Source organism: Symphalangus syndactylus, chromosome 10, assembly GCF_028878055.3.
Source record: "Symphalangus syndactylus isolate Jambi chromosome 10, NHGRI_mSymSyn1-v2.1_pri, whole genome shotgun sequence".
NCBI classification, from domain to species: domain Eukaryota; kingdom Metazoa; phylum Chordata; class Mammalia; order Primates; family Hylobatidae; genus Symphalangus; species Symphalangus syndactylus.
In genome coordinates this window covers 36,422,113-36,434,545 of record NC_072432.2, presented here as the reverse complement: position 1 = coordinate 36,434,545, position 12,433 = coordinate 36,422,113, and the positions used below count along the sequence as shown (strand labels likewise).

The 12,433-nt window shown below is 33.2% G+C and overlaps 1 protein-coding gene across 1 annotated transcript in view; it reads left to right on the top strand.

Moving 5' to 3' along the window:
• Nucleotides 1-12,433, top strand: part of BANK1 (B cell scaffold protein with ankyrin repeats 1) — a 281,258-nt gene that overhangs the window by 65,842 nt on the left and 202,983 nt on the right. The window contains 2 exon segments of the mRNA XM_055296901.2: nucleotides 120-258; nucleotides 7,592-7,731. Of these exon segments, the coding sequence (XP_055152876.2) occupies nucleotides 120-258; nucleotides 7,592-7,731 (279 nt within the window).

Here is a 12,433-nt window from a genome sequence, read left to right as displayed (position 1 = left end):
CACCATAGAAGACTTATTCAATAATAGTGTATTACCTTAATTATAAAGAAATGTAATGGGTTCTTTGGTTAATGTAAACTTTTTCAAATGCTTAAATGGGTTACATTTTCATCTTACAGAATCCTGGTGAAATATTCATAATTTTGAGAGATGAAGTAATTGGTGACACTGTAGAGGTTGAATTTACATCAAGTAATAAGCACATTAGAACACGGCCAGCCCTTTGGAATAAGAAAGTCTGGTGCATGAAAGCTTTAGGTAAGAATGTTTATGATTTAATAAGTATAAAACATCATCCTGAGTTCCTTCCAATAAATTTATGATAAATGGTTTCACTTCCTTACAAAAACTAATATTGTTCTGCAGGTGTTTCCTGTGTTTAGTTTTCACATACCCAAGGTTGTTATTATTAATCTGGATTTGCAAAAGTAAGAACATGTAAATTATGAGAAATTAGTTTGTATACTGTGTAATGAAATGACATCCAGTAACATCATACATTTTTAAATATGTCAGTAGAGAGCATTTTAATATATGGCAACTACTAAACATATAACTAAAATTGTTTGCTTTGTTGTGACATTTGGATTAGCAACTTATTTTGAGTTTTATTAATAAACTCTATTTTTTTCCTTTTCTTTCTTTTTTTCCCCCAAGTCTCTGGTATATTTTTGTTGCTCTGAAAAGCATTTTTTCCCATTATTTTATCAGTATGGTGCAATTTGTACATATAATCTTCTCATCTTTTCCTCATCTCACTTACAAAGCTAATCATTTGATTATCCAGCTTTGCTTATAGCATGATAAATTGTATTAGATTTAAAATTCCAGATGGAGTAACCATACTTTCAACAATAATTCTATTAAAATCAAAATCTAATATTAATCTAATACTAATTTCTGGATATTTTAATATAAATGTAAAACTGCTTGGTTTTTACATTTATGATGTCTTTTCATGATCAGAGAATAAAATCATCTTATTAAACCTCATAAATGTGAACTTTATAAAATATTTTGAAATAAAACAACGCTCAATCTTGTTATAAATTTGGAAATGTGGCAAAAATATTTTAAATTAAAGATCATGTTAAACACATTTTGAACATTTTTTCCTTTTAAAATATAGTGATTATGCAGTCTATTTACAAAGGATTTACAGACTTCTGTTTGTGTGGAAGGCATGTGTATGGATTTCCTTGCACAGCTTAGACTGAAGTTGGATTATAAGAAGGAAAAACTCCCTACTAAACGTTTATAAACATTTCAGACACTGCTTTCTGTCATGGATAAGCATGTGTAAAAGTGAAATGAGAAAAACTCTGTCTCTTTCCTTTTCTCTCTTTCTTGTCTCAATGCCCCCTACTTCATTATGTCACATTCTTAAGTGGTTTAATGAATAAAATTTTCTAACTAATTAGTTTCAGAACTTAAATTTAGTTAGACTAAAGTCACTATAGAAACATCAATATTGCAAATTAAGAAACACTTAAATAATATTTCCCGAATTGCAGATCAAGATGTCAAATATAATTATTCACATTACTTAAGAATTTTTGCTCAGTATACCTACTGAGTGAGAGCAGTATAAAGAATAAAACATGTCAAAGTTCAAATTAATTATAAGAAAAGCAGAAAATGAATATGCCATGCTTTCCAAGGTATACCAAGACATAATATTGTCTCCGTGATTAAACAACAAATCTGTAATAAATAAATAAACCACTGTTTACCAACTATCATAATTAAACTTATTTAACTATTCGTCTTAACTGTTGTATTCTTTAAATTGATGAGAAATTTTCTCCCAAAATGTTGGCTGCTTTGTAGCAATACTCAAGATGGTTACCTGAACCTGTTTGGTTGGATGGAAAATGCCTCAGCAGAAATGGGCCCAGAGCCTTATTTTCTCTGCTTCATGTCACTGTATTTTGAAATGTTTTGAACCCTACTAAGAACAACTAGTAAGAACTACATTTTACATCATGACCCAGTACATATGCACAGATATATAAGGAAAACAAAGGTTTTACAAGTAATATTTAGATGAATGGTTTTAGCCCCAACAGTAAAGAGCCCATTTTTACAAGAAAAAGCTGAACAACTACAAAATCGACCACGTTTCTTGAACCCATTAGAGAACTAAAGTTGCAAGGTGTTAGTTGCAGGTGTGATAACTTTCCTCACCAGCATAAGGGTCACAGCTGTCACTCCTATAATAAAAAACAGATTAACAAGAGAAAAGCATAACAAATTTATTTAATCAAAGATTTATGGGAGCCTTCAGAAATGAAGACCCAAGGACCCAGGGGAAACTGTCCATTTTTATGCTTAGGTTCAACGAAGAATAAACAGCCGTGTAGAACGGTAATTGAACAAAAGAATATGAACTAGTGGTAACAGGCTTGAGGGGAGGAGGACCAAGTAAGGCCTGTCTGTTCAGATTTTTGTTGGCTTCTCTATGTGATATTCTTTCCTCCCAGGTATGGAGCAGGCTTTCTCTGAAATGCGGATCTTTAAGGGAGAAGAGAGAAGGGAGACCTTTTTTGGTTTTGTGGTTTTCTTTGGGAAAGAGGAGCTCTAGTTTCCATGACCTGCCTTGGGGAAGAGGAATTCTGGCTTCTATGACTTGATTGGGGCAGGAAGAAGGGTGGGAGACAGGAGGATGGAAGGTCAGAAAGACCCTGCTTCTGAGGCCCTTTAGTCTTCTTTAGTTCAAAGTATGCAGCACATCAACACGTCATACTTTGGGGTATTGTCTTCTGAGCTCTGACAAGGGCAATCCACTATTCCAAAAGCTGGAGAAAACGATGAACTAAGAGAGTGTCATTTGAAATCTGCTTACCTAGAGCAGAAGCCACTGGAGCCACAAACTAGTAGGAGCACTTAAGTGTTAATTTTGATGAATGTCTGAAAGCTGAGTATGGATTAGTTTGAGAGTGAGAAACTCCTGGGGGTAGTAGTTTTAGGACGTCCCCACACTTTTGTAGGATTTACCTCCATGAATCCCACCAGATTTTTACAATGAAGATGTGAGAAAGAGCCTATGGAACCTCTGGTGGGGTCTGAGGAAGAATAATCATGGTGAAATACTCCCAGCATGTTCTCCATAGCACAGGCCTACTCTCCAGAAGAAAACACTTCACCAGAGCCTCATTCCAGCTGGGAAAGGACATCATCTCACTGTGGCTCCCTCTGGCCTTCCTGTCTCACTTAAAGGGGATTAGGGGAAGGTATGCTACAGCAAAAACACTTGTAAAGTCACAACGAAGAGTCACTGAAAGACTAAGACTTAATCATAAGAATGTAGAATGCTTTCCTTCCCTACCACCTTATGGTTACCACAACAGGATTCCAGCATAATGACAGTGGATTACTGTTTAAAAAAGCAAACAACCAACCAAAAAAACCCAGCAAGATTCAGACTATCTCTTGGTAAAGTACTTAGAAAAGTACATAATCAAAAAGAGAGACAGAAATAAGAATGCTAGAGGAATTTAAAGCAGCTAGCACTGATAGCTACAACAAACATTAAATACAGTCCAACTCCTAAACAGATTCCTATAAATTCTTTCACTACAGGACTATTTACCTTACATCTAGTCATAAACCAAACATTGCAAGGCATTCCTAAAGACAAGATAAAACACAATTTAAAGAGACAAAGCATGCATCAGACTAGAATTAGATATGACACATATAATGAAATTTTCAGTGAGGGATTTTAAATATGATTAAGATATGAAGGGATCTTATGGAAAATGTATGAAAGAATATATTGATTGTATAAAAAGAGATAAACTTTGAGAAAGAATCAACAAGAAATTCTAGAAATCAAAACCACCGTATCAAAAATAAAAAAGTAAATTTAATAGGTTTACTAGTAGAGTTGACAAAGGTCAGAAAAGAATCATTGAATTTGAAGACAGGTCAATGAAAACTTCCCAAACTTAAATGGTAAAGAGAAAAAGTTTTTTTGTCTGTTTGTTTTTTAAAGAAAGGACAAAACATCTAAGAAATGTGGGACAATTTCAAAAGGTCAAACATACATGTAATTGGAATACAAGAAGAATGACAAAATGAAGCACGATAAATATTCACATATTAATGACAGAGATCAAAATACAGATATAGGAAGCTCAAGTAACACGAAGAAAGATAAATATAAAATATTGACACCTATTCATATTACATTCAAACTGTAGAAAACTGAAAACAAGAGAGAAAATCTTGTCAGAAGCCAGAGAAAATGAATACCTTACCTGTGAAGAAATGAGTATAAGAATTATATTGAATTTCTCTTCAGAAACCACACAAGCAAGAAAATAGTGGAGTAAAATATTTTAAGTATTGTGAAAAAGAGGAACCCACCAATCTAAAATTCTATATTCAGTGAAATTATCCTGAATATAGAATGAAGGAGAAATAAGGACTTTTTCAAACAGAAAAATGAAGGAGTTCATTACCAGCAGACCTGCCCTGCAAGAAATTTTAAAAGAAGTTCTTTGGGAAAGAAGGGAAATAATGTAGGTCAGAAACTTAGATCTACATAAAGAAAGAGCATCAGAGAATAAATGAATGAAGGTAAAAACAAAATCTTTCATTTTTCTTATTTTTAATTGATCTGAAAGGTAAATGTGTGTCTGAAGTAAACACTATCAATGTGTTGGGTGATTACAGCATATGGATAGGTGAAGTAATGACAGCAATGTCATAAGGGACAGGAGGGACTTAGGTTTGTTAAAAATGTAGATTTCAGACTCTAGGACAATTACTAAAAATTTTTTAAAAGCTATAAATGTGCCATGCACATGTACCCTAAAACTTAAAGTATAATAAAAAATAAAATAAAATAATTAAAATAAATAAATAAATAAATAAATAAAAGCTATAAATGGTAGGCTAAGAAGAGAGAAAATGGAATCCTATAAAATTCTCAAATAATTTTGAGAGAGAGCAGAAAAGGTTGGGGTAGAGAGGGGAAACAAAGAAAAATGTAGGGAATAATAAAAATTACAAGTATGATAGATGCAACCCAACCACGTTACTGAAGCCAAGTAATCACTACTTAAGTTTAGTGAATAGTCTAAGAACGCCAATTCAAAGACAGAGATTGCCAGAATGGATAACAAGCAAGACCCAGTAATATGTTGTCTATAAAAAACTCAATTTAAATATTAAGACACGGGTAAATCAAAAATGAAAAGTGAAAGGGTTGGAGCAAGGTAGGTTGGAGGTTGGTGCAAAAGTAATTGCGGTTTTGCAAATGGCATTGAAAGTAATGTAATGAAATTGAAATACAAGAAGAATGAGAAAATGAAGCACAAGAAATATTCAAATATTAATGACAGAGATCATAACACAGATACACCAACCTAATACCATGCTAACACTAATCAGAGTAGAGCTGGAAAGTTGTACTGATTTCAGAGAAAGAAGATTTTAGAAAAAGAAAAGTTATCATGAATGAACAGAAGCGTTATATAATGATAAAGATATATTCTCCAAGAAAACAGAAAACTCCTAAACATGTATGCACTTAACAACAGAGTGTCAAAATATGTAAAGCAAAAGCTGCTAGAATTGAAAAGGGCAATAGACAAGTCCACTATTATATAAGATTTTTGATATCCTTGCTTGGTTTGGAGATCTTGGCCTATATTTGTGTGTACTTACAGGGTTATGTGTTGCTTGACTACTTTCGTCTAGATGGTAAACAACAACATTTAATTTTACTCTCTTCTATTTGAGTCCTTACATTAATTGGATTTTATTTTTACTGAGAAGCTGTAAAATACAGTCATCATAGTGAACCAAAATTAAAGTACAATAATGTTCAAGCAGAACAGGGTACTGCTCATGTAAAGGTCAGTTCAATAATATATTACTGAGGAGGCCTCCCAACCAGATGAATCTATAAGGCATTCTCTCTGACATACAGTTGAGAGCCGTAATTAGGTATTGATTTAATAACTGCCATTTAACAAATATGAGAATGTATACAGAAAACACAATCCTTTAAAAGGCATCTCATTGGAGGATTACTCTAAAATCGACATCATTATCAGTAGATCCACCAGTAAAATTTTGAGTTAACTAAGGATTCAATATATAAGAAATAAATCAGTTCAGTTTCATGTTAGATTAAAAAAAAGAATATTTATCTACTCTGTATCAAAAAACTACCAAGCAAATCTCACCATATACCTCTCATGATTCATTACCGATTTTCTTTCAAAAGGTTAATTCCCTGTGGTAAAACTCCTAATCTCTTTTGTGATAAACAAAATTAATATCTTATTTCAAAATAATTTTTATGACTTATCATAACATTTAAATTTAAATTTATCTTTATAAAATCTACTGAAATTGATTTCATTTGACTCCAATAACTCCAGAACCCCCATTACCATATGCATACTGCTGTAGCTGATGAGATGTGCTTTAAAATTTTCTTTTTTATTTGTTGTAATTTCTCTTACATTCTCTACTGGATGGATACTTCTTTGGGAAGAGAGAGCTCCTATTTTTCTACATACATCTTTATAATACAGGCGAGGTGTCTACTCAAGAAATATGAGAGGAAGAAATTTCAGCTCCTTGACCGAGTTAAGCTTAAAATTGCTTTTGTTGCATTTAAATTTCCCTCAACAATATTATAAGAAGTCTTTTAACAGCTTCATGAAATAAAGTGAAATTAATACTTAAACCTTAAAAACTTTTAAATATTCAAAGCTCTTATATTTAATGACTTATTCCTAACCCTAGATATTTGAGTGACAGTTTTCTGGGAGAATTTGGGAAATATCTCAATGACAGATTAAAAGCACTTAAAATTTGTTCCACAGATGAATTTTAAGAATTACATTTTGTTTAGTTTTCTTACACTAAAACATAATAACTTTTTTATTGAAATGATTGTTTATTGATATTCTTTCATGGAAAGTCCTAAATTCTTATATAACTTTAATTCTGCTCATATATTACAGCACAATTCACAATGTAGTGTATCATTCATTTTGAACAATTTGTTCTCAAAAAGGCTTTGGATGAATGTATGATGTAAACAGTACTTCAGTATCAGGGGATTAAACCTTGCCTTTCCCAGGGTTTTTCATTGCAGTCAATTTAATACAAATTGTATCATTTAAATCAGCTGTACTCTTTCAAATTACAATTTTGAGACACTTGCCTGTAATTAATTAAATTGTTTTCATAAGATAAATAATAAATACCTAACTTTTGATAAATGGCTATACTTTTCCAAATTCTAAAGAATTATGTAAAGATTATATATTATTACAAAGAAAAGTTATACTAGTAAGTAAGTAGGGACAAATAATTTAATGCTTTACTTTTATTGTTATTTTAACATATGTTTTTATATTTTATTTTTAAGCAATTAAGTCTAAAATTGTACATTTCATTTTGTGGTTTCCAACTGCCAAGAATTTTAAAAACAATTTTAAGTGCTAGAGATGAGTAAAAGTGTTATGAATTTTTAAAGGCTTCTTTTATATTCTCTAAAAGATGTAATAGCATGAATATGCATTATATACTCTGCCCCTAACCCTTGTTTGTTTTTCATAAGAGTTTCCTGCTGGTTCAGTCCATGTCAATGTCTACTGTGATGGAATCGTTAAAGCCACAACCAAAATTAAGTACTACCCAACAGCAAAGGCAAAGGAATGCCTATTCAGAATGGCAGATTCAGGAGAGAGTTTGTGCCAGGTAAGTTGATCTTTCCACGAAGTTAATCATAATGTAAGCTGAAGAGCTAATGAAGGATAAGAGGATTCATGCTTTGGTATAAGTTTGAATGTGGATTGAATAAGAGTGAATTACTACCAATCAATAGGAAGGGAAGAGGCAACCTCTGTTGTGCCAAAATGCAGACAAATTACTTTGCCTAGGTCAAAAAAATCCAGATAATGTCAATGGAAAACAGCTTATTCATTACAAGGTAGCCATTGTGATGGGCTCATTTTAAAACTGTTACAAGCAGATAAAGGGAGAGCAATTAGAAAGAACTCCTCAGAAATGAATTCCTTCTTTATTCAGACCTGCATAACACAAAGTAAAATGAAAGTCAAATCATCTGTCTCATGCTTTGAGATTAAGGAGTTAGACAAACCAAAATATCACCAAAAAGGGAACGTGTGGTGTCAATCTAGAAATTGTTACTTTCATGTGGACACTTCTAAGCTCAGTATACGTTTTTCTTAGTTTCATTTATCATCGTTATCTGATTGTGAAAATTATTTTTTGTTTGTGATGTTTATTAGGAATATGTGCTTATTCCATCAAATTTTCTGAGTGAAATGCCATTTCTGTTTATAACAACTTGATAACTAGAATTATAACTTTGCTTAATTGCCTCAGTTTTTTGTGTGGGTGAGAGGTAGAAGAGGGTAGAGAAAGGAAGTCAAAGTATCTTCAAATTTACCATAAAATTTACCATAAAAACCTATCTTCAAATTTACCATAAAAACCTATAAGGTTTTTAGCAAAACTATCAATGATAATGTAGCTGACAAGTTTTCATGAAGCTTTATGTGTTTAAACTAGTTTAGAATTGGAGGATTTGTTATTTCATGTGACACGTTTTTCTATTAGAGTTTTATTTTTGTATTATATGAACGACATGTTTTAGAACAACAGAAAAGGTAAACATTAAGACAGGTAGTGAAATAACATTTGTCAAACTGGAGAGTCTGAGGACATTTAACAAAATGTCTATATTGTAATTCCAAACCAAGTAGAAAAGTAATAGCTTAAAAAACAGACTGTTTCATTTTCTTGTGACAAGTCCACCTTATCCTCTACTTAAAAATTATTATAACAAAAAATCATAACAAAAATTTATCATAACAAAAAAGATTAATGAAGATAATATATTGCATTGTGACTGTCCAGTCAGTGTAGAAGTAAAGTAGTCCCCAAACATATTTTCTGTTGGTCTTTCTGTTGTGGGTGGCGATCCTTGAATATAGTAAAAATTAAATGTAATTTATGACTCCTGGACAATTGGTCAGGATGCTATAAATATGCAAGTCATGATTTCTTTTACAGCTTGAAGTGAAAACAAAAAGTGAGTTTGCTAGTTTTTAGATAAGTAGAAAAATGCTGTTTCATTTTTACCCTCTGTATTGGAAATGAGGGGAAAGAAAGGGTCATGGATTTTCTCAAGGATTTTTCTCTACCACCAAGCTCTGGCGGCCTGTAGAAGGGAGGATGTTGGGAAGGCACAGGATGGTTCAGGTTTTAGCATCAGGGGAGAGCCATTTTAAGTCAGAGGTCTGAGTAATGATAGACAGAATTACTCTAACCTGGTGGCAGCAAACCATGGCATGGCAAGGAGAGACATTAAGAGATTGTTTAATTTATGTAACTTAAGGCAGGTTTAGAGGTTTTGCAACTGTCATGAGGGCACCTAGAAGTATTGTGGGATTAGATAAAACAAAATCTGAGACTGGGATCTCCGACCAGATCAAGCTGTACTGTAACAGGGGATAGAAGGAAAGGCTGCACTTCAGTCAGTCTCCCAAACATCTTGGACTAAGTGTGACATGGGGTTTGTCTAAATCTTCTGGCATCTGGATCACACAGGGTATCTGTGAACTCACTGAGAAGGTGAAAAGCACTTTCTACCCTTGAGGAAGCAACTGCAGAGGCATTGCCGTGGTGTATTTTAGATTTGTTTGACCTCGAAGGAGTTGTCCTAGCCCACACTGTGTTTCTCCTTCAGGTCATTTGGTTTTCCTTTCTATATTTGCCTTTGCTCCCACATAGATTATATATATTTAATAAATTTTGTGATCGAGCATGGTAACCCACGCCTGTAATCTCAGTACTTTGGGAGTTCGAGGCAGGTGGATCACTTGAGGCCAGGAGTTCAAGACCAGCATGACTGACAATGGCAAAACCCCATCTCTAATAAAAATACAAAAATTAGCCGAGCATGGTCATGTATACCTGTAATCCCATCTACTCAGGTGCCTGAGGCAAGAGAATCGCTTGAACCCGGGAGGGAGAGCTTGCAATGAGCTGAGATCACACCACAGCACTCCAGCCTGGGTGACAGAATAAATCTCTGTCTCAAAAAATAAAGAAAAAAAAAAAAAAGAAAAGTAAAAAGAAAAAAAAACCCCAGCATTTTGTGGAAAGCTGTACATTTCTTTTCCAGGTTAGAACATTTCAGTAATTGTTTCTTTCATGGACTACTCTGCCATTTTATTAAGAAATGTGAATATTTTGCCTGTGGTTCACTCTGAACATCTGTATTGAAAACACAATGTACATTGTAATTTTATTTAGCATAGTTACTGTTTATATGTCAGAATATATGCCAGAAGATTTGAATTTTTAAAATAACCTACCTACTTAGCTGAAATGGTATACTGTAAGAACTTTCCTGAGTTTTCTAGTAAATTTTAATGGCAGATGTGATTTCAGTAATCCTAAAAATTAGTAGTAAGATCTTTCTCATGAGCAATTAAAAGCTATTGGGCATGTAATAACATGAACATTATGTGAATTTGAGGAAAGAATTACTAACGAGAAATCTGCGGGGTTTATGTTTTAGCAATTGTTGAGTTTGTAATAAGAGACCTTGTATTATCATTTAAAAGAAACTGCGCATATAGCAAAATGAGCATTCTGTGAATTTGAGAAAAGAAATAATAATTAGAAATCTGGGTTTCTAATTTAATTTTTAATTATGTCTATTAGGTTTTAGAACACTAATCTGAATAGTTTAATTATCTATCTGCTTCTTTAATCATTTCATCTTTGTTGGATAAACACTGAATCCCAGAACATAGCCTCATAAAGGTGAAACTTCCAGAACATCACTTAAAACAGTGAATATAAGAGAGATTCAAATGAAAGAAATCCAAAGCCCAGTTTGGGATGATAATTAGAATTGAAGTGCTAGTGTTAGAAATACTGGTAACTTCTATTGAACTAAGGTAATTAAAACCTTTGAGACTTTCATCGTATTTACAAAAATGTCTTGGGGAAATAATAAAGTTAACTTTGTAACTAGATAACCATTATAAAAGCAAAATAACATCGAAAGGCTAAAAGAACACAGTAACTATTAATTTAAGTAGTAGGATCCTTTTCAGTAAAAGATTTTTGAAATTACACCAAATAATTCTTCTTAGTTATATTGCTTATTAGTAAAAAGGTATCTTTGTTTTGCACATATTTATCCTTTTGCATATTTTACTTTACACATATTGAAATATTATTTTCATCTTCATGTCAGGTACACTTCTGTTTTTATTAAATTGCATGTATTATTCAATCTTTGACTTGCTCCCTGCAAATATTTGATACAATGTAAAGACAGATGGGTTTTGAATTAGGAAAGGTACGGACTTAGGGAACTCTCATCGTGAGGAACTTCTCCCTGTGCTTCTGTTAATAGTTCCCTGAAAGGTTAATTTCTTCATTGAATTAAAGCTTAGATGTTAGCAGTTGTATCCCTTAATGAATTCTTCAGGAGATTCTTCCCATTGAGAGATAGTGGGAAGTCTCCTGCCTTTCAAAAATGCTTTTAGGTCCCTATCTTTCTCAAAAGGTTAATGGAAACCTTTTCTCTTCACCAGCTCCTATTGATAAGAGTTACAAATGCATCTAGTCTCTAAGCTTTACCATACATCAGTGTTATCTAAGATACTTCCTTGCTACAAACTTTCAGTGGCTTACTGGATAAGAAGGTTCAAACTTCTTTGAATGTCACACAGACTGCAGGTTCCCAAGTGTTTTCCAGAATCAACTCCTTTCACAGGAGCATCTTTTCCATGTCTTATTAACTCTATGATTGCTATGTTCTAGCCACTCTTTTAGAGCATATTGGGCTCTTTTCTTCAGCCCTCTCCCTTCTTTAATGCATGAACGCTGTGTTTTTCATGTTTGCATGCCCAGTGTCTTTCACACAACTAGTTCCTGATACAAGGGGGTAACTAATATTTGTTGCTTAAAAAGTGGGGAAAACACAAGCAGTTGCTTTTTACAGTGCTAATTGAATAGTTAAGTGAAAACTTATAGAACAGGCATTTAAATAAAGATAGAAAGTGAGAGGAAGGGGTGGAGCAAATTGGCAGAATAGAAGGCTCTACCAATTGTCCCCCCCTGCAAGGATTTATCAACTATCTATACAAGAAAACCACCTTCATAAGAACAAAAAATCAGGTGAGCACTTAAAGAATCTGGTTTAACGTTATATCACTGAAAGAGGCACTGAAGAGGTAGGAAAAAAAAAAATCTTGAGTCAACAATGCCAACCTTCACTGATCCTCTGGGAGCAGGTGTGGTGCGAGACTGTTTCTGTGTGCTGGGGAGAGGGAGAGCACAGCAATTGTGAGGCATTGAACCCTGAGCTGCCCTATTATAACAGAAAATAAAACAGGACAAAACTCAGCTG